This window comes from Festucalex cinctus, chromosome 11, assembly GCF_051991245.1.
Source record: "Festucalex cinctus isolate MCC-2025b chromosome 11, RoL_Fcin_1.0, whole genome shotgun sequence".
NCBI lineage: Eukaryota > Metazoa > Chordata > Actinopteri > Syngnathiformes > Syngnathidae > Festucalex > Festucalex cinctus.
The window spans coordinates 14,005,624-14,025,720 of NC_135421.1; the positions used below are offsets into that span (position 1 = coordinate 14,005,624).

Sequence of the window (20,097 nt, forward strand, 5' to 3'; positions counted from 1 at the left end):
CATTGTTTTTTATTTATCATTTGAAAATAGTCCTATTAATAGGTATATTTATCCATCCATCCATTTTCTTGACCGCTTACTCCTCATAAGGGTCGCGGGGGGTGCTGGAGCAGAAATATATATATATATTTATATATTACTAAAAAAAAAAAATAATAAAAAAAATAAAATAAATAAAATTCTAATTATACGAGTATTACTTCAGTAACAAAAAATCTTCAAGTTTACTTAGATGAGTTTTTAAATACTGGTAAAAACAAGGACAATATCATTAACACAAAACTCATTTTACAACATTTATTGGTGACATTAGCTATTTCTAATTATAATAATGAAATATTCCTATTAATTTAGGCAACAGATTTTTTTTTTTTTTAATGATTGTAAATGTGAATGTGCGCTAGATGTAGGCCGCGCCCATTGAGGAACAGATGCTGATGTTGCCGTGACAGCCAATGCGCATGCGCAGAGCCGACGGAAGCCCATTGATTCTTGACATCTTTTGTTTGGTCGTTTTTTCAAGCTCCGAATTCCAAGCAGCAGCTCCACGGAGACACGCAACCGGTCAGCAGTGGCTCTAGTATTTCATATTACAATCTCACAGCACAGTGTTTTATCGCCGATTGTGTGAAGTGTGTGTAAATTCTGTTACGTTCGAGTGAAAAGCTGATAATTGATTTACGCTAGCAGCTAACCAGCTCCGTAGGAAAATGGCACCAGCCAAAGCAAATTTTCATTCAACATTCAGCTCATAAATGTCCCCTTTCTCAGTAGGTGTCTTACTTCAATATGACGTCACGTGTTGGGCACAAAGCTGCTGCGACCAATGGAAGTGATTTCAAATTCAGAGAGAAGGCGAATCAACACTACCAAATGAGGCAAGTCATTCTTTTTTGACATGTGAATTTCCTCATATAATGGCCAAGTGATTTTAGATCTTGAGGTGTCTGACTACATTTTTTTCACAAATGAATCGAAGCATTCAAATACATTAAACATCATAATACATATTTTCGATTATTCTATATTGTCTTCTGATTGCATTCTTTCATTCATTATTTCCTATTTTTTTATTAACACTTCTTATGTTTGTCCTGAATGGAATCAAATTGAATTTAAATTACACTGTCAGCTTTATAGCTGTTGTATCTGCTGTGCAGGTGGTGTGTTGCAATAAAAAACATCTGCTGTGACACATTGTGGCACCACCTGTTATATTGTTTTCCTGATATATATTTATTCAAGTTGACAACACAACCAGGGATTAATTGAGGCGCAAAGTACACTATCGGTCAAAATTTTTAGAACCCTGCCCCCCAGTTAAAACCAAAAAAAGACAGAAATTCATGCAGTTTAATGTCCTATTGTACTTTGAAGTGAACTGCTTGACTTTCAATAAATACGAAATTGGAAAAATGTAAGATTCGAAAACTGTTGACTGGTAAATCATAATAAAGTGGACTGGCACTTGGAATTTCTGTTCCCAAATCGTGTCGACTTTTGATGGTTAGAAAAAGAGAGTCGAAGAAGAAATGAAAGGAGAAGCCGTAGTAGTCATTACATTGGACACCTTCTTTCACATGCTAGCGGTAATGCAACAAAAGTATTTGCGAACTACCAAAAGAAAGCAGATAGAGAAATGGAAGAAGAAAAAGAAGACGTCATGGCAACTAACGTGTGATGTATCACTTGTTTATTATGCAGCTTCCACCACAAGGCATGACTGTTTACAGTACTAAAAGGCACAAAAACCCAACACAGTTCTACCTTTGGCCACAATGTGACGCGAGATTCTAGTTAAGATAAGCTATTTTAAACTAAAAAGGGAACCTTTTCTGTAGTTAGAAGCAGAAAATCCAACTGTAACGATGTAAAAATTAGGCGTATACTCTGTTTAATTCTTCTTCACGATGCGTTTTTTGATTGGTGTGGATTGTATGACTTGGTTTGAAAAATACGGTATCTCTAAATTATTATTTTTTATATCTGAATTATTTTCTTTATAATTAAAATATGGGTGTCAAAATTACTGTGTTAATTTAAAGTTACTTTAACGCCACTATTTTATTTAACGCGCGATTAACATTATGTAAAGCACCTTGTGCTGTATTGCTTGAAGGTTGCTATCTAAATAAATAATAATAATAATAATTATTATTATTATTATTGTTAATGACCGCCCCTGACTTGAAAAGCCTGTACTTGGGGATTTCCAGTCGCAACGCAGCAGACACGTCCACGTCCAAATTTAGCTGTAATAAATGTAATAATAGTGGAGACTGGGGTCAAGTTGCATTTTACAATTTTAAAAATATGCAGCTGTGCACTTCATGTTAAAGATTAGATAGCTCTTAATAAGAACAGAAAAATGCACTGAACATGTCACCAATGTCTTACAAATGCAATTATGCCATCTAGTGGCAGAAAATGACCTCAACGCAAATCAATATCACACTTGTTTTTTTACAGGACAGTCCATCTTTTTAAATTTTAGCTTTATTTTATGAATTATTATGAAATTACTATATCAATGACTTAATACAACCATATTTCATTTTAACATTTTTTCCACTTTTATGTTAAAACAGAAAAAAACATTTTATTGTACATTTAGAACAGATGTAAAATTTGCGATTAATCGCGAGTTAACTATTGAAGTCGTGTAAAAGTTTTAATCACCTGACACCCCTAAATGAAAATGATCATTAATTATGTCTGTGAGATATGTACAAAATGTAAAATCTACCAGATATCTCAATAACAATACGATAACGATCAGTGTATATACTGTTGTTTGTGTTGCAGCGCTTCCTTGAAGACGGAGGTGCGTCGCCTGAACGTGATCCACCTTCTGGTTTGGCTGCTGGTGTCGGCCCACGTGGCCGTCGCTCACTTCAAGCTGCTGTCCCACGACACCGTCGCCATGCCCTACCAGTGGGAGTACCCCTACCTGCTCAGCATGGTCCCCCTGCTGTGCAGCAGCCTGTCGCTGCCCAAGAACAACATCAGCTACCTGGTCTTGTCCATGATCAGCGCGGGGCTGTTCTCGGTGGCGCCGCTCATCTACGGCGGCATGGAGATGTTCCCCCTGGCGCAGCAGCTGTTTCGCCACGGCAAAGCGTACCGCTTCATCTTTGGCTTCTCGGCGGTGACCGTGATGTATCTGGTCATGGTGGTGGCCGTGCAAGTGCACGCGTGGCAGCTGTACTACATGAAGAAGCTGCTCGACTCGTGGTTCAACACCACGCAGGAGAAGAAGAAGAAATGATCGGCAAAATGAAATATTTTACCTTATTTATACAACATTTTACAGGAATAACGTGTTTATTCTGGTAATGTTACGATTTTTTTAATGATGTGATGCAACTTTATCCCCCCAATATTAATACCATTTTCTCTAATTTATTCTTAAATTTATGACTTTACAATTTCTTTTCAACTTTGTTTCATTGTAGCCAAATACTCCTTTTCCACTCGTGTACAATGGGAAGTGTCCATCTTTTGTTTGTTTGTTTGTCTTCTTATTTTCAGATTTCCGGAAAAGCATTGTAATTTTATGAAAACCATTCATATATGAAACACATGTATCTCAAAATTGTTTTATTTTAAGCAAAAATTGAGGTGGGGAAAAAAAACCTCACAATTTCACAAAATGTTTCTTTGTTTTCACATTTCACACACTAGGATTTCGTTTTTTCCTGGTTATATTCCTTATATATTTCAATTACAGTAACATTAAAATTTATTCTCGTAACATTACAACTTTTTTCTCAAACCATTTTGACTTAATTTGTTGTACCTCTATTCCTTCCTTCCTTTTAAGTGTGGCCCAATACTCCTTTTCACTCTTCAATAAATTCAAAAATCTCCCAATTTTTTTTTCAGATGAAATGTTTGAAAAAAAAATAAAGAATTCTAAAATCACATAACATGACTGGACTCCAATCAGTAGCACCAATAATCTTTGCTTAGCCATAAGGAATGCACTAAGAAATAATATAATTTTCAATGCAAATATTTGCAGAGGAACCTCTAAAGTTGAACACAAGTCATTGACTTACAATTTGTTCTCATTTTGAAACTGTTGCCATCATAAAACTACTCATCCCTTGAATGCAAAAGGGAACAGGTGGACTTTTGTTGAGAGATACTGCCATCTAGTGGTGTTTTATAGGTCTCTGGAATTAATGTGTTATGTCACATTTTTGAAAAAAGTACAATTATGTAGCCATTTCTCTGGTCATTTACATGCTAGCCATTAGCTATTATTTTCATTTATTTTTTTTCATAAGTTGGTCTAATTGATTTTTTCATGTGACTGAAATAACTATTGTTCATAATGTACCTGTTCTTGTGCTGCAATAGATTTGATTTCGGCTTATCATCACACTTCAGCAACAGGGGCACCCTTTTGTAGTGGCACAGCAAAAAGTTAAACAAGGAGTAAAGACTAATCTGAACGGAACATGGTTTTAACTGTTGCTCGACTCATGATATTTTTTAGAACAGAACTTGGTCTGAGGTGGAAATTTACCACTTTTGGGATCATGGTTCCACTGTATAGATGTCAAAATAATAACTAACCCTAAACTGAATAGTACTATCTCATTTATTTTGATTGCTTCTAAATCATTTCCACTAATGTGAATTAAGAAAACACAAACTCTTAACTAATCAGTCAGTTGTGAAAATGTCGACTTATATCTGTGCATCATTGGAGAAAGGAACCTCGTCTGTGCGTGTTCCAATCGCATAGGCCCTTCCTCAACTAGGATGTATTACGTCTTCATGCAAATGCAGGCCGGCCTGGCTGATCATCCTGCTCATCACGGTCAGCCTGCTTCCTGATGTCATCAAGAAGGTCCTCTGCAGGGCAATGTGCCCCACAGCTACAGAGCGTGCTCAGGTGAGACACTATCGAAATGGATGTTGATCCCGTTGAGCGTAAAATTGCTTTGTTATAAAGATTTAACAGTCGCTAATCTAGGTGTGGACAAAGTATGCATTTTCTCAGCATTTTCTCCTTTGGAAAATATTAAAAATATATTTAACTTGGAATATCATGATTGCCGTTTGACCTTCTAGCTGTTTTTTTCAAGCTGTTTTTAAAGCGTGTCTTGTTGGGGTTTGCTAATATTTTTAAATGACGGACCTTTTGTCATTGGTCCCGGCATTAATGAAATGCTCCATTATAGAAATTAAATATTCCATTTAAAAGTGTATCAACAAGAAAAAGCGTATTATAAGAGAGGCAACAGGGAGTCTTACAACTTGGTAGATAACGTAGTACCGTATAGTCAATGTATAGTTAATCGAGTATTGTTGATGAAAATACTCTATGCTCCTGTCACATCCTCCACCTCCAGCAGTCATAACTTTCTTGTGTTTTCTCTCTCTTTCTCTCTCTCTCTCTGTGTGAAATATCCCTCATCCAGTTTTCAGTTCCCCTGACGCAGTGACTGTCTATCACAATTGACTTTGGGGAAAAAAACTGATCATTTTAATCTCAGCTGTTTTCCCACACCACACAACCACATATCTTAGACCAGTGGTTCTCAACCGCAGTCCTCAAATAGGCTACCCTTATCCAGCCTGTTTTCCATGTCTCCCACAGCCAACACAGGTGTTTCAAACGATCAGCTAATTAGCAAGCTTTGCATGAAGCCTGACAACCCTCAGCTGTGTTGGCTATGGGAGACATGGAAAACAGGGGTACTCGAGGACCAGAGTTGAGAAACAGTGCCCTAGACCAGGGGTGGCCAAGTTTGGTCATCCCCCTATCCAGTCTGTTTTCTATGTCTCCCTCCTTCAGCGCAGCTGAATCTAATGATCAGCTAATCAGCTAGCTTTTTCAGAAGCCTGACAACGATCGTGATCATGAATCAGGTGTGTTAGTGGAGAGAAACATGGAAAACAGGCTGGATAGGGGCTCTCAAGGACCAAACTTGGCCACCCCTGCCCTAGACAAGAGCAGCCCTGTTAAACTTTGTTTAGCACTACTGGTCAACAGGATTCAAAAGAACTGATTTTAAAGGGAATGACATCACTTTATCCGGACGGTACTTGATTTTTGCAACATAAGTTACTGTTCAATAAAATTGAGTTGACTTGTTTGATAATTACCTATACCGTACTTAAGCTAATTGATATTAGTAGTACATTCTCAAAAATCTTGTTGAAACATACAATTATTATTCCAAACATTTAAACAATGTAATATGTGATTCAAATACTAATTTATTTTAAAGACATAAACTTAATTTTAGTATGCGTATTTTACACAAAGATTTCTGTTGGATTTTTACTCATAAATTGAGATGCTGTCAATTCAAATACTCATCCTGATGATATTCAACATTTTTTATTAACTATACATACGTATATATTAATGTCACATTTACTTGGTGCTTGAATTTTTTTTCCAGTGTACTAACATTGTTCTAATAATTAACTTATGAAAAGAGTAGTTTCAACACTTCCTCCAAATGAATTATGTCCCCAGGTTTAATTTGCCTAGAATTATCATTTAACTGGCTAATTAATTACTTAGCTAACTAGCAAGCTGACTGACTGGAGCATTAGCCAGTAAGCTAACAAACCAAACCAGCCAGCCAGCTATTGAGTTCAAAACAAACATGACCACTGACATTATGCCAAGTTTCAGTTTTGGTTATCAGTAAGTAACATCCAAGAAAAGCAGTTTTCCATATGAAATCAAACAGAACAGAGACCCAGATAGTGCAAAGCTTATTTCCATCGAGTTTTTGAATAGATGAATTTGAGTGGATGAGTTGTGAACAGTAATTGGAACAGACCGTTTTAAGAGCAGAATTGTATGTTGTGACAGAAAGTTTGTAGTCTTAGACGTGAACTGTAAGACTGGTTTTCCTGTGGAGTTCTTCAAGCTGTCTGCGTTGTTTTTTTTTAGATTGTGGAGTGTAACATGGGGCAGAGGTTAAGAAAAAGAGGCTGTGGCAGTTTTAAGGGGGCTAACAGATTGAGGGAGGAGGAGAATGTGTGACAAAGATTTTAAAAAAAAAATCTTTCAAGATTTGAAAAAATGTGTGTACCAGGTTTTACTGAAATGTTCACTTTTATTATTGTTCAAACACGTTTTACTTTATCACTTCAAAACACACAATTGGAAATGAACTAATTGGAACACATTTAATTCTTATTATACCACAATCGTAGTGTGGCTTCCATGACGTGAAGTTGTACTGCTGGATGTTATCGTTGCAACACTAAGCTACAGTGAGAAACAACAAAATGGGCAACAATGAGTAGTAAAAGAATTAAGCTAATTGCTAATTAGCTATTTGACATCCACACACAGGAAGTGGTCAAACAGGCAGGAAGCAGCATTCGGATGCCGATGTCACATCAGCTGGATACCAGTCAGCAACGCAGACCACACCTCCAGCCACTTGATGCTTTGCAGGTCTTCAACTTGATATTTGTAATCCATCTGGTGGATGTCATTGAAGGTCAGGCGGAAAGCGTCGGCGTCACACCAGATGACAATCTGGACGGGGAAAAGTCAGGAAGTAAGTACTCAATCAGTAGTAATTGTACAGTTTCACATTAGCATATGTGGACATCTCGACTTACACCCACTTCAATCTTTACATGTAATGCACCCGGATTAAGCGGTAGATAATGGATGGAAGCTAGGCCTCAACATAGATGACAGAAAAAGCTTCAAAAAGAAAATGCTTCCAAAATATAGTGGTGATTGTTCTAATAATTTGACAGGCTGAAGGGAGTAAAAGTGCGGATGTCCACATTTATGGATCAAGTGGTGTGACCTTGAAGTCGAGTCCTGGTCCAAAGGGGCGTTGTTCTGGAAAGTTCTCCTGCCGCTTTTCACCCCACGAGTCGTCCACCCTGGAGTTGAGCACGATGGTTCTGCTTTCAAAGTTGACCCTCAGGTGCAGAGCCGTCGCGTCGTCATCCTCGCCATCGTGATTGTCGTCGTGGTCGCGCACCAACAGGTTGACGACGAGCCTGCCGCACAAACATGAAGTCGTTGTGGTAACAGGCTGGGGAGGGGTCAGGGCGTGGCCTATTACTTCTCTGCTTGGGGATTGGCTCGTCCTCTGATGACGATGTGGCGGTTCACGCTGAGACCGTCGTCGAGCGCAGCTCTGAATCCGCCTTGCTGTGCACGCACAATTGAGAAAAATATGACAATTATTTCATTCGGAAAAAACAATATACAATAAAATAATAATAATAATAAGAAGAAGAAGAAGAATACGATCCTTTTTGTGGACAATATGAACAGTTATTTCCCAAGATGACCTGAATAAGGTCATCTTACTTACAACACGGGCATCTTAAAATGCTATTCAACAGTCACAGCAAAAACCATCAACTCACCGAGTTGGCAAGCATGGGGAGCAGGCACGAGCATGTGACGTTGCGAGAGGAACACGCTATCCCACTGGCCGAGCTTGTGCAGATCTCGGGCTCCCGATTGGTCGGTGTATCGGTGGTCGACGTAAGTTGGTAGGAGGGGACGGGGGAGGTGGGAAGGGTGGGACAGGTAAGAGCGGGGCAGGTAAGATTAGGAAGTGCGGGGCATGTCAGATCAGGACATTTTGGGCAAGGAACTGGATGACAGTGACAGCTACAATCAGGGCATTGAGGGCAGGCAGGGCATGGGGTCTCGTCTGCAGGGAAACAAAAGAATCCATTTGAAAGGACAGAGCGCATGAGCGGACATGCAAGTGTTTGTCGTGCGCTTAAGTCATTTGCAAAATAGCAGAGCCATCAGCTGGATGACAAGACTTCAAAAGAACTCTGGCAATTACTAAGCAATCATTTGATGGCATGCATGAAGAAGTCATGCTTCCAAAGTAACCTATGAATAAACAATCAGAGGTGTAGGAGCCAATTGTGCATTGGTTAATTTGTAGTATGTTCTATATATTGTATATCGTCGCTAGTCATATTTACACATTTGATATTGGATAATTTAGTTAAAAGTAATGGCGAATATCATTTTATGCGTATATTAGAATTTATTGGTTGAAAAGTACAAAGAGACAAATTGTTTAATTATTTCTTTATTGGAACTACTTTATTTGCAGCGTCACGTGACTCGCGAATGTGCATTGATAGAACGGCAACGAGTTGGACATGGAACAGATGAAACCAGCTCACGATAGAAGTGACATAGTTTTTTGACCATACGATTTGATCTTTTTTGGACGTACTTGTATTTTATTTGTGTTTTATTAAATAGTAAAAATCAAGACGTGGTCCTGTCGTTTGCGTTCAAGACTCATCGCTATCCTGGTTTCAAGGGTGTTCGTGTTAGTGGAGTAACACCTACAAGAGGTAAATTAACAAGTTAACTGTTCGGGGGCCCTTAATCGTGTGCTTGAAGCCAAATATTGTATACATTCAAAAATATACTTCCAATGTACTTCCAATTAAGTGACAAAACCCGGTGTAATTTTTTTTATGTTAAGCTGGGTTGTCTGTATCTGCTGAATGTAACTATGAAAGTAACTTAGTTACTTCTAAAAGCAAGTAATTAGCAAAGCACCTAAGTTATTATCACTTTTTCAAAGTCAATGTGGCAACATTGATTTGGATTGGATTGGACCAAGAATCCCGTCTCAAGCTCCTTAAAAGAAAAGAAAGTATCAGGAAAAAAGAACGAGTCCTACTTTGCAGTAAGGTGTGGACTCACCCACAGGGCGCTTGCAGATGTAGGTCAGGTAGCTGTCGCAATCCTTGTTGTACCAGCCACTTTCGTCCATCGCAACACAGAATCCATTTCTTTTTTTTGAGTCCGGATAACCAGAAGCCCATTGTCTGAAACGGGCAACAAACTTTCACACAAGGAATTAGCCGGCAGCCCACCTTGATGGATAGCAATTGCACTTCCTGTTCGCCTCATGAAACAGACGTTCTCCTCAATACAACTTTGGCCTTGACAAATTCCAGTGATGATCAATTTCTCAAAAAAGAAACAATTCATCTTGCAGTGTTTCCTCCTTTGAATTTTATTTCAATACAACAAGCCCTTGAGTTAAGGGGCAATTGACTTAAGGCGTTTCGACTTGACAACGGTTACGACCGGCCAGCCATTTTAGCCCCGTCTGCCATTTTGGCTACTCGTCCGCCATATGCAGTGTTTTCTCCTCATCCGCTATTTAGCCCTTGTGCTAGCATTTGTGCAAGTGTGGAAGTATCTTTGGCTTTTTTCCACATCAGCCTCCCCCTTTCTTTTGTTTTTATTTGAATGTATTTTAGATTTTTAATGCTAATTATTTTGATGTAAATATTGACTTTAATGGGGAAATTCGACTTGAATCGAAATTCGGGTTACATCGCTAGTGTAAGAACGTAACTCCGACGTAACTCGACGACTCCCTGTATTCTTAAAAGAAGTTGACCTTATTCTTGTAAAACGTGCATGCAGTTGTCCTTTAAAGTTGGCATTGTAATCATCAATATCTGTAGCAACAACTGAGCAGTAAGTAATGCATGGCTTAAAACTACTCTGGTGACACCTCAGCTGTGCTAATATGTCGGAAAGTGGACCCTGGCCACATCGTTTTGATTTGTGCGCTTACATATAATTGCTGTACTGCCGGGATGAAATCGACACTGATTATTATTACACTGTCAAATCAACATGTCATTATTTGAACAGACACGGGATTGCTCCTAAATTCATACAGCAAAATCTGAAATAAACCCCATCCCGAAAAATACAGTAATCAGTAATTTGGTGACATCTCCCAGCACAGATTTCAAGCACATAGATTTTTCCTGCTCCAAGCACTGAGTAAAGGAATGGCACTTACGACATTGATATAAAGTAAATCGTCCCGTCGTTCCACCTCCACCAATTCCACCTTTGTGCAAAATGATCCCAAGGACGAGACAGGCCGATCCAGGTGGCCCTGCCCCTGTTAACTTGTGAAAGCAACCAGTTCTGAAAGAATGGTAGTGAAAGTAACTGAAACAGCCTAAGAGAGAAACTAAGTACAGAGAGAGAGAGATTAGATTGAGAGAATGGGAGACAAAGAGAAAACAAGCGCTAGAGCGCGATTGATAAAGATTGCGAGAGAGAAATATAGAGAAAGCGAGTAGAGAGAGTAGATAGGAGAGAGAGCGAGAGTTGGATGCGTCACCTGCTCATTTCTGTCCCAAATGCTGGTCAGGAGGCCTCCCTTTATTTGACAAGCGTATACAGCATCGCGCTGAATCCGATAGTCGTTTGAGAAGTAGTAACATTGATCCTTGTAGCGCCGCCAGTCTGTCGGACATTTGGACAGCGCTGGAAAAACAACACGATGAGAAACACACCAACATCCACCACGCATGATCTCTTTCATTGCACATGTAGGAAAAATTATAGTCCAGGGGATTGTCTTGCAGCCATTCCAAGTGGAGCCCTCAGGGACATGGGACAATTAAAGTCACATGGGGCTCAGAGACTTCTAAGTATCCAGTATACGACCCCGATCCACCAGGCAAGGCCTATGCATAGTTGCACAGATGGTATTTTAGAACTGGGGGGACCGGGACTAAAACATTTAATAAATAAATAATGTTGGCTAAGATCTAAACAAAGATGTAGCAATTGACGTGTATTTGAAAGTATTTCAATTCAGCTATTGTGTACATGTCAAGAATTATCTAGCTAAGGAGAGAAGTTACAAAACAACTGAATGTTCTTTCAAATTGAGCAAACACATTTTATTGTGTGTTAAAAGACTCGTTCGAACTGTGACTGTGTGTTCGATTGAAAATCGGAATTTAGAGCATTAATAACTGTAGCCAGAGTTGCGTGCTCCCATTGCTTCCCATGCAGCCATGGGCTAAAAATGCACCAACAAAACATCTAAGAAAAACAATTGGTGGGGTTCATGTCTCATTTAAGATAACAGAACATGTAGGAAAAGTGCTTACAAGACGAGCTTTGTGACGTAGGTTACGTGTTGCGTCTCCATGACACGTACTTGTGCATCTTGAAGTACACAATGTGATTTTTTTTTTAAATTCTATAATAAAGTTCAAAATTGCTGTTCTTTCGGTGATATATTCCTTTGCCATTAAAAAGTCGAAAGAGATAACATTGAGTCCGTTTTAAAGGAAAACCTTGTTGATAAAGTTGACCTATATCCTATATTCTCTATACCTATATTATATAAGCTTCATGCTTCTTCCTGCCAGCCCTTTTTCTTTTCGGTTATTATTACATGTTGAAATTGTTTGATGAAATGTTTTTTATTGTCACAATGCTGTCCGAAAGGAAAAATGAACAAATAAACCTCTGAATTAAGTCTTCATTGGAGTTTTAGACAAAGTTCAGCGGAGAAAAAGCCATTTTTCATCCAAAGTCAATTAAGTAGGTTAAGTACATTCTCACCTGAACAAGTCCACCCAAGGACAAAGCTGACAAAGAAAGTGACTGTAATCCTCATGTTCGGAACTTTGACTCGACTGTGTGCCCCCTCGGACGGAAACGAACGCAGCAGCAACTGGAGACAAGCCGCGACTGCGTCGCTGCTCCCAAGCCCTCCTGTCTCCAGATCACGATACCACGTCACAAAAAAGACGGAGGGCAAAAAAAGATAAGATAAAAGAAAAAAAAAGCTTTGCCGGACCCTCTGTGACATCATTTCAAAGCATTGAAGACTAGCTAAGGCAAAACTCAGTTACTTACATGTCATACACTTAGTTGTAGCACAGTTCCAATATGTAAAACTAAGAAAGAAAAAAAAACACTTCAAATAATAATCAATCTGGTAGAGACGAACACCTTAGCTATCTCTAAAATGAGAATTGTTGACCAACTTAAATGAATTGCTTCAACTGGTACTCTGAAAAGAGAATTGTTGAACCAATTTAAGATTACAAATTGAATTGTTGACCAATTTAATAAAACAGCTTCAATGCTGGGGCGGCACGGTGATGACTGGTTACGTCCACCTCCCACTTCTGAGGACTCGGGTTCGAGTCCAGGCTCCGGCCTTCCTGGGTGGAATTTGCATGTTCTCCCTATGCCCGCGTGGGTCTTCTCTGGGTACTCCGGTCTCCTCCCACATTCCAAAGACATACATGGCAGGTTAATTGGGCGCTCAGAAATGTCCCTAGGTGTGCTTGTGAGTGTGGATGGTTGTTTGTCTCTGTGTGCCCTGCCCTGTGCCTTGGCTGGCAACCTGTCCAGGGTGTCCCCCGCCTACTGCCCAGAGCCAGCTGAGACAGGCTCCAGTACCCCCGGCGACCCTTGTGAGGAATAAGTGGTCAAGAAAATGGATTGATGGATGCTTCAATTATTCACTTTGGATTAATTTAGTTCAATCATGTGTTACCAATTAAAGCAATTTTATTAAGTTGTCCAACAATTCAATTGGTAATCTTAAACAGCTTAAAGGACGCTTAGGGATAACAGAATGTAGCGTCGCTGGGAGCTTGGAGGGGCTCCCACCATGCTTTGTGGCACTGGGGATTGAAAGGGTGCTTGAAATGCATGTTTATGTTAAATATTCTGTTGGTTAGTGGTTCAGTTGTTGTATTGGTTATTGGTGGTGCTTTCTAGTTTGTTGCTACGTGGTGATTTAATTTTGCCGTGACACCGTGATTGTACTTGACATGAGGAAGAATGACTTGCCTGCATTCTGCAAGATGAAGGCGGGTATAAGTACGATTTTCTGCTTATAATAATCCCACTGTCCCCTGCCTACTGCCCAAAGCCATCTGAGATAGGCTCCGGCACCCCCCGCGACCCTTGTGAGGAATAAGCAGTCAAGAAAATGGATGGATGGATAATCCCATTGAGCAAACCGAGATTACAGGTGCAGATTGCAATATCAGATTACGTAATTTAATCGTCATTTCAACGTAGATTAGTCACATATATATTTTATATAAAATGTCTATTCAAAGTTGAGATCTAGATTTTCCAAACGGGTCAGCCGCAACATGGCAGGAGGGTTAAACAGAATTTGATCTCTCAAAGTGTACAAACTGCTGAAACCTTAATTGTTGAATTTTGCGAGTTTTCTACCACAGGGTAGGACAAACACAGGATTGGAATGAACAAATTTGTATTGACAATTCTGTACAAAATCGTTTGTTGATTCGCTCAGCTGTATTAAATCAAGAAAAAAAAAAACAAAACAAAAAAAAAACAAAAAAAAAAACAGCCTGCTTTTTTAATTCCTGCGTATGGACTTATGTGAAGTATTTATGAACGGAGAAAGCTATCTAGTTTTACATTTGAGTAAATTGTGTTTTTCCATTCACGGTCTGTGTTTCCAAAGGGCTCGCTTTTGTGGGTGGCATCACTTCTAGCCCGCCGGTGAAATCAAGTCTTTATCCGACCTTCCACGATGTGTTTATTTTTTGCACAAGTCGGGAAACAAAAGGCGACCTCAGTTTGTTTCCCTTGAGCTTGTTTTGCCTTCACTCGAAAGACACTCTTCTGCTGCTGTTACAAATCTTATTTGATCATCTTATCATGTAATTACAAAGCAGATGAGGTTGTAGTTTGTTTTATTTTTCCATCTTTTACAGGTCATTTCCAGTTAATTTTAAAATTAAATTATCTTTTAGTGTTATGTTTTAGTAAATGGTTCATACGTGGACCCAACTTTTTATCTTGAAGTGGGGGGTCTGCCAAAGATTAAAAAATCAAATAAAAATAAAATGTTTTTTTAAAGATTTGGAAAAATCCTTATCTGCGTACCAGGCTAACGTGCTAACGTGACACTTTGCTGGCGTTGTCCAGATAATTGACTTGTTTGCCAGATACAAGCTCCCAGTGAACATCACTTGTGGCCACGAGCTCATCATTAGCCTCCCCCAGGGGCTGACCTTGTTATGACACCATCCTTACATCATGATTTCCCTTCTAATTAATCGTTGTAATGACAGCAGAAAACAATAACAAGTCAATCCCAGTCTGTTGACTTTCCACACACTGATGACGTTCCTCTTAATTGCCTAGCTTGTAGTTTGCCTCCAGAGACGAATGTAGGGCTACGAAATGTGATCTTAAAATAAAATGTCAAAAATCCATTTCCAGATTTTAATCTATTCTTTCCACCCGATTATAGGAAAACAAAATGACAATTACATCATTCCAAAAACGTTTTTCTTTTTGTTGTTTTCCCTTCTGGGATTTTCTTTATTTCTCCTGACTACAAACAAGCTTTGAAACTAACAGCAATTTTTTATTTTTTTTTGCTCTCCAAGGCCCGAGCACTAACTTACATCACCAAAAAAAAAAAAAAAAAAAACCTGACATCACCCTGCTCGGAAATTAATAGAAGTACATGTAATAGAAAAATGTGCGTCCTCTTCAAATTAAAAAGTCTCTTTTGTCAAAACAACCACTCAAACCTGAGAACAATTTGGAGCATAGGAAGTCTCAAACTCCGATCCTCGAGGGTCGCAGTCCTTCATGTTTTAGACTGAGGTTTCCCTTCTCCAACACACCTGATTCAAAGGATCAGCTCATCAGCTCTGCAGATACAGTTGTGTCTGAAAGTTTACATAACCTTCAGGTATGTCGACTTATGAGCACAACTGTAAACGTCCAAAAGTTGCTTAATGATACAAATATGCTATGAATTGTCATCAAAATTTGAATGCATATCTCATGTCAGCTTCAACCTCTGAAAACATCAAAACATTTGCCACCATATTATGGATTTTATGGGCATTAAGCCTTTTTCTGGTGTGCTCATATGTTTCCATAGCAAGGGTAAGTAAACTTTCAAGCACAACTGTACCTGATAACGATCCTGATCATTTTTATTAAATAAACATGAATAATCATTTAATAACATTGATGTGATAATTATTATTTAGTAATAAAAATAATTTAATATTTAACATTGCATAAGGGAGAACACTGTATGACATACAATAAAAAGATAATGAAACACCCATGCAATACTTTCAAACGCACTTTCAAAATTGGCACCTGTTGCTATTTTAAAATACAAGTCCATCCATCTTCTTGACCGCTTATTCCTCACAAGGGTTGCGGGTGCTGGAGCCTATCTCAGCTGGCTTTGGGCAGTAGGTGGGGTACATCCAGAACTGGTTGCCAGCCAATCGCAGGGCACACAGAGACGAACAACCATCCACACTCACAAGCACACCGAGGGACAATGTGGAGCGCCCAATTAACCTGCCATGCATGCCTTTGGAAAGTGTGAGGAAGACTGGAGTACCCAGAGAAGCCCCACGCAGGCACGGGGAGAACATGCAAACTCCACCCAGGAAGAGGCCGGAGCCTGGACTCGAACCCGAGTCCTCAGAACTGGGAGGTGGGCGTGCTAACCAGTCATCCACCATTCCGCCCAAAGCATGTCATTATCTTTATTTTATTTTCATCCATCCATCCATCCATCCATCATCTACCGCTTATCCGGGGTCGGGTCTTGGGGGCAGCAGCTTCAGGAGGGAAACCCAGACTTCCCTCTCCCCAGCCACTTCAACCAGCTCCTCCGGCGGGATCCCAAGGCGTTCCCAGGCCAGCCGAGAGACATAGTCTCTCCAGCGTGTCCTGGGTCGTCCCCGGGGCCTCCCGCCAGAGGGACATGCGCGGAACACCTCCCCAGGGAGGCGTCCAGGAGGCATCCGAACCAGATGCCCGAGCCACCTCAGCTGGCTCCTCTCAACGCGGAGGAGCAGCGGCTCGACTCTGAGTCCCTCCCGGATGACCGAGCTTCTCACCATATCTCTAAGGGAGAGCCCGGACACCCTGCGGAGGAAACTCATTTCGGCCGCTTGTATCCGGGATCTCGTTCTTTCGGTCACGACCCACAGCTTGTGACCATAGGTGAGGGTTGGAACGTAGATCGACCGGTAAATCGAGAGCTTTGCCTTTTGGCTCAGCTCTTTCTTCACCACGACGGACCGATACAGAGTCCGCATCACTGCAGACGCTGCACCGATCCGCCTGTCGATCTCCCGCTCCATCCTACCCTCACTCGTGAACAAGACCCCAAGATACTTGAACTCCTCCACTTGGGGCAGGATCTCATCCCCGACCTGAAGACGACACTCCACCCTTTTCCGACTGAGGACCATGGTCTCGGATTTGGAGGTGCTGACTTCATCCCAACCGCTTCACACTCGGCTGCGAACCGCTCCAGTGAGAGTTGTGAGGCCCCAGCTTGATGAAGCCAACAGCACCACATCATCTGCAAAGAGCAGAGATGCAATGCTGAGGCCACCAAACCGGAACCCCTCCACGCCTCGGCTGCGCCTAGAAATTCTGTCCATAAAAGTTATGAACAGAATCGGTGACAAAGGGCAACCTTGGCGGAGTCCAACCCTCACCGGAAACGAATCCGACTTACTGCCGGCAATGCGGACCAAACTCTGGCAACGGTCGTACAGGGACCGAACAGCCCGTATCAAGGGGCCCGGCACCCCGTACTCCCGAAGCACCCCCCACAGAACTCCCCGAGGGACACGGTCGAACGCCTTCTCCAAATCCACAAAACACTTGTGAACTGGATGAGCGAACTCCCACGCACCCTCGAGGATCCTGCGGAGGGTGTAGAGCTGGTCCACTGTTCCACGGCCAGGACGAAAACCACACTGCTCCTTCTGAATCCGAGATTCGACCTACCGACGGACCCTCCTCTCCAGCACCCCTGAATAGACCTTACCAGGGAGGCTGAGGAGTGTGATCCCTCTGTAGTTGGAACACACCCTCCGGTCCCCCTTCTTAAAAAGGGGGACCACCACCCCGGTCTGCCAATCCAGAGGCACTGTCCCCGATGTCCCCGCGATGTTGTAGAGGCGTGTCAACCACGACAGCCCCACAACATCCAGAGTCTTTAGGAACTCCGGACGGATCTCATCCACCCCCGGGGCCCCGCCACCGAGGAGCTTTCCAACCACCTCAGTGACTTCGACCCCAGAGATAGGAGAGCCCACCCCAGAGTCCCCAGACTCTGCTTCCTCAAAAGGAGACGTGTCGGTGGAATTGAGGAGGTCTTCAAAGTATTCCCCCCACCGCTTCACGACGTCCTGAGTCGAGGTCAGCAGCACCCCATCGCCACTATACACAGTGTTAATGGTGCACTGCTTTCCTCTCCTGAGACGCCGGATGGTGGACCAGAATTTCCTCGAAGCCGTCCGGAAGTCGTTTTCCATGGCCTCACCGAACTCCTCCCATGTCCGAGTTTTTGCCTCAGCAACCGCCGAAGCCGCGTTCCGCTTGGCCATCCGGTACCTGTCAGCTGCCTCCGGAGTCCGACAGGCCAAAAAGGCCCGATAGGACTCCTTCACAGCTTGACGGCATCCCTTACCGCTGGTGTCCACCAGCGGGTTCGAAGATTGCCGCCGCGACAGGCACCGACCACCTTACGGCCACAGCTCCGATCGGCCGCCTCAACAATGGAGGCGCGGAACATGGCCCATTCGGACTCAATGTCCCCCGCCTCCCCCGAGACAAGGGAAAAGCTCTGCCGGAGGTGGGCATTGAAACTCTTTCTGACAGGGGATTCCGCCAGACGTTCCCAGCAAACCCTCACAATACGTTTGGGTCTGCCAGGTCGGACCGGCATCTTCCCCCACCATCGGAGCCAACACACCACCAGGTGGTGATCAGTTGACAGCTCCGCCCCTCTCTTCACCCGAGTGTCCAAAACATGCGGCCGCAAATCCGATGACACGACTACAAAGTCGATCATCGAACTGCGGCCTAGGGTGTCCTGGTGCCAAGTGCACATATGGACACCCTTATGCTTGAACATGGTGTTCGTTATGGACAAAGCGTGACGAGCACAGAAGTCCAATAACAGAACACCGCTCGGGTTCCGATCAGGGGGGCCGTTCCTCCCAATCACGCCCCTCCAGGTCTCACTGTCATTCCCCACGTGAGCGTTGAAGTCCCCCAACAGGACGAGGGAGTCCCCAGAGGGAGCGCTCTCCATCACACCCTCCAAGGACTCCAAGAAGGGTGGGTACTCTGAGCTGCTGTTTGGTGCATATGCACAAACAACAGTCAGGACCCGTCCCCCCACCCGAAGGCGGAGGGAGGCTACCCTCTCGTCCACCAGGGTAAACCCCAACATACAGGCGCCGAGCCGGGGGGCAATAAGTATGCCCACACCTGCTCTGCGCCTCACACCGTGGGCAACTCCAGAGTGGAAGAGAGTCCAACCCCTCTCAAGAGGACTGGTACCAGAGCCCAAGCTGTTTGTGGAGGCGAGTCCGACTATGTCTAGTCGGAACTTCTCGGCCTCGCACACCAGCTCGGGCTCCTTCCCTGCCAGAGAGGTGACATTCCATGTCCCAAGAGCCAGCTTCTGTAGCCGGGGGTCGGTCCGCCAAGGTCTCCTCCCTTGGCTGCCACCCAGCCTGCACTGCACCCGACCCCTTTGGCCCCTCCCACCGGTGGTGAGCCCGTGGGAAGGGGGACCCACATTGCCTCTTCGGGCTGTGCCCGGCCGGGCCCCGTGGGTGCAGGCCCGGCCACCAGGCGCTCGCCAGCGAGGCCCGTCTCCAGGCCTGGCTCCAGAGGGGGGCCCCGGTGACCCGCGTCCGGGCAAGGGAAAACGTGATCCATTTTTAGTCATCATCATCAGGGGTCTTCTGAGCCGTGCTTAGTCTGGACCCTCACCTAGGACCTGTTTGCCATGGGTGACCCTGCCAGGGGCATAAAGCCCCAGACAACATAGCTCCTAGGATCATTGGGACACGCAAACCCCTCCACCACGTTAAGGTGTTTATTTTATTTTATTTTATTTTATTTTATTTATTTATTTATTTATTTATTTATTTATTTATTTATTTATTTATTTATTTATTTATTTTATTTTATTTTATTTTATTTTATTTTATTTTATTTTATTTTATTTTATTTTATTTATTTATTTATTTATTTATTTATTATTATTATTTTTTTGGGGGGGGGACTGGGACATATCACATTAAAAACAGACTGGGATGATTTATGATTAAATATAATTACCATATGTCATCAAATTTGTAATGTACTGAAAAGTAATGTTTTGGTGTGGATCATCTGATCAGAGGTTATTATCCTTGAACATACCCTGGCTCCAACGTGGTCGTTACTCAGCACAACTCAGT

General features: G+C 42.3%; 2 protein-coding genes across 2 annotated transcripts; one reads left to right on the plus strand and one right to left on the minus strand.

Annotated features, from left to right (window-relative positions):
* The first annotated feature begins 421 nt into the window (after window positions 1-421).
* Window positions 422-3,923, plus strand: jagn1a (jagunal homolog 1a). The gene is made up of 3 exons (XM_077536867.1): window positions 422-564; window positions 775-878; window positions 2,806-3,923. The coding sequence occupies exons 2-3, from the start codon at window positions 790-792 to the stop codon at window positions 3,266-3,268; spliced, it is 552 nt and encodes a 183-aa protein (XP_077392993.1). The 5' UTR covers window positions 422-564; window positions 775-789; the 3' UTR covers window positions 3,269-3,923.
* Window positions 3,924-7,074: 3,151 nt separating this feature from the next.
* On the minus strand, window positions 7,075-12,617 carry LOC144030999 (uncharacterized). Its single transcript, XM_077537677.1, has 8 exons — window positions 12,398-12,617; window positions 11,157-11,302; window positions 10,827-10,957; window positions 9,704-9,828; window positions 8,383-8,675; window positions 8,073-8,161; window positions 7,809-8,007; window positions 7,075-7,525 (listed from the first exon to the last, which is right to left on the minus strand). The coding sequence occupies exons 1-8, from the start codon at window positions 12,450-12,452 to the stop codon at window positions 7,379-7,381; spliced, it is 1,185 nt and encodes a 394-aa protein (XP_077393803.1). The 5' UTR covers window positions 12,453-12,617; the 3' UTR covers window positions 7,075-7,378.
* Between the last annotated feature and the right edge of the window lie 7,480 nt (window positions 12,618-20,097).

Bases quoted from the DNA above. Each gene is read 5' to 3' on its own strand.
- jagn1a (XM_077536867.1), top strand. From the start codon at position 790: ATGACGTCACGTGTTGGGCACAAAGCTGCTGCGACCAATGGAAGTGAT. The intron at 879-2,805 runs GCAAGTCATTCT...TTTGTGTTGCAG, and splicing joins AATCAACACTACCAAATGAG to CGCTTCCTTGAAGACGGAGG.
- LOC144030999 (XM_077537677.1), bottom strand. From the start codon at position 12,452: ATGAGGATTACAGTCACTTTCTTTGTCAGCTTTGTCCTTGGGTGGACT. The intron at 8,676-9,703 runs GTGAGTCCACAC...GTTTCCCTGCAG, and splicing joins CATCTGCAAGCGCCCTGTGG to ACGAGACCCCATGCCCTGCC. The intron at 7,526-7,808 runs GTCACACCACTT...TTCCCCGTCCAG, and splicing joins GACCAGGACTCGACTTCAAG to ATTGTCATCTGGTGTGACGC.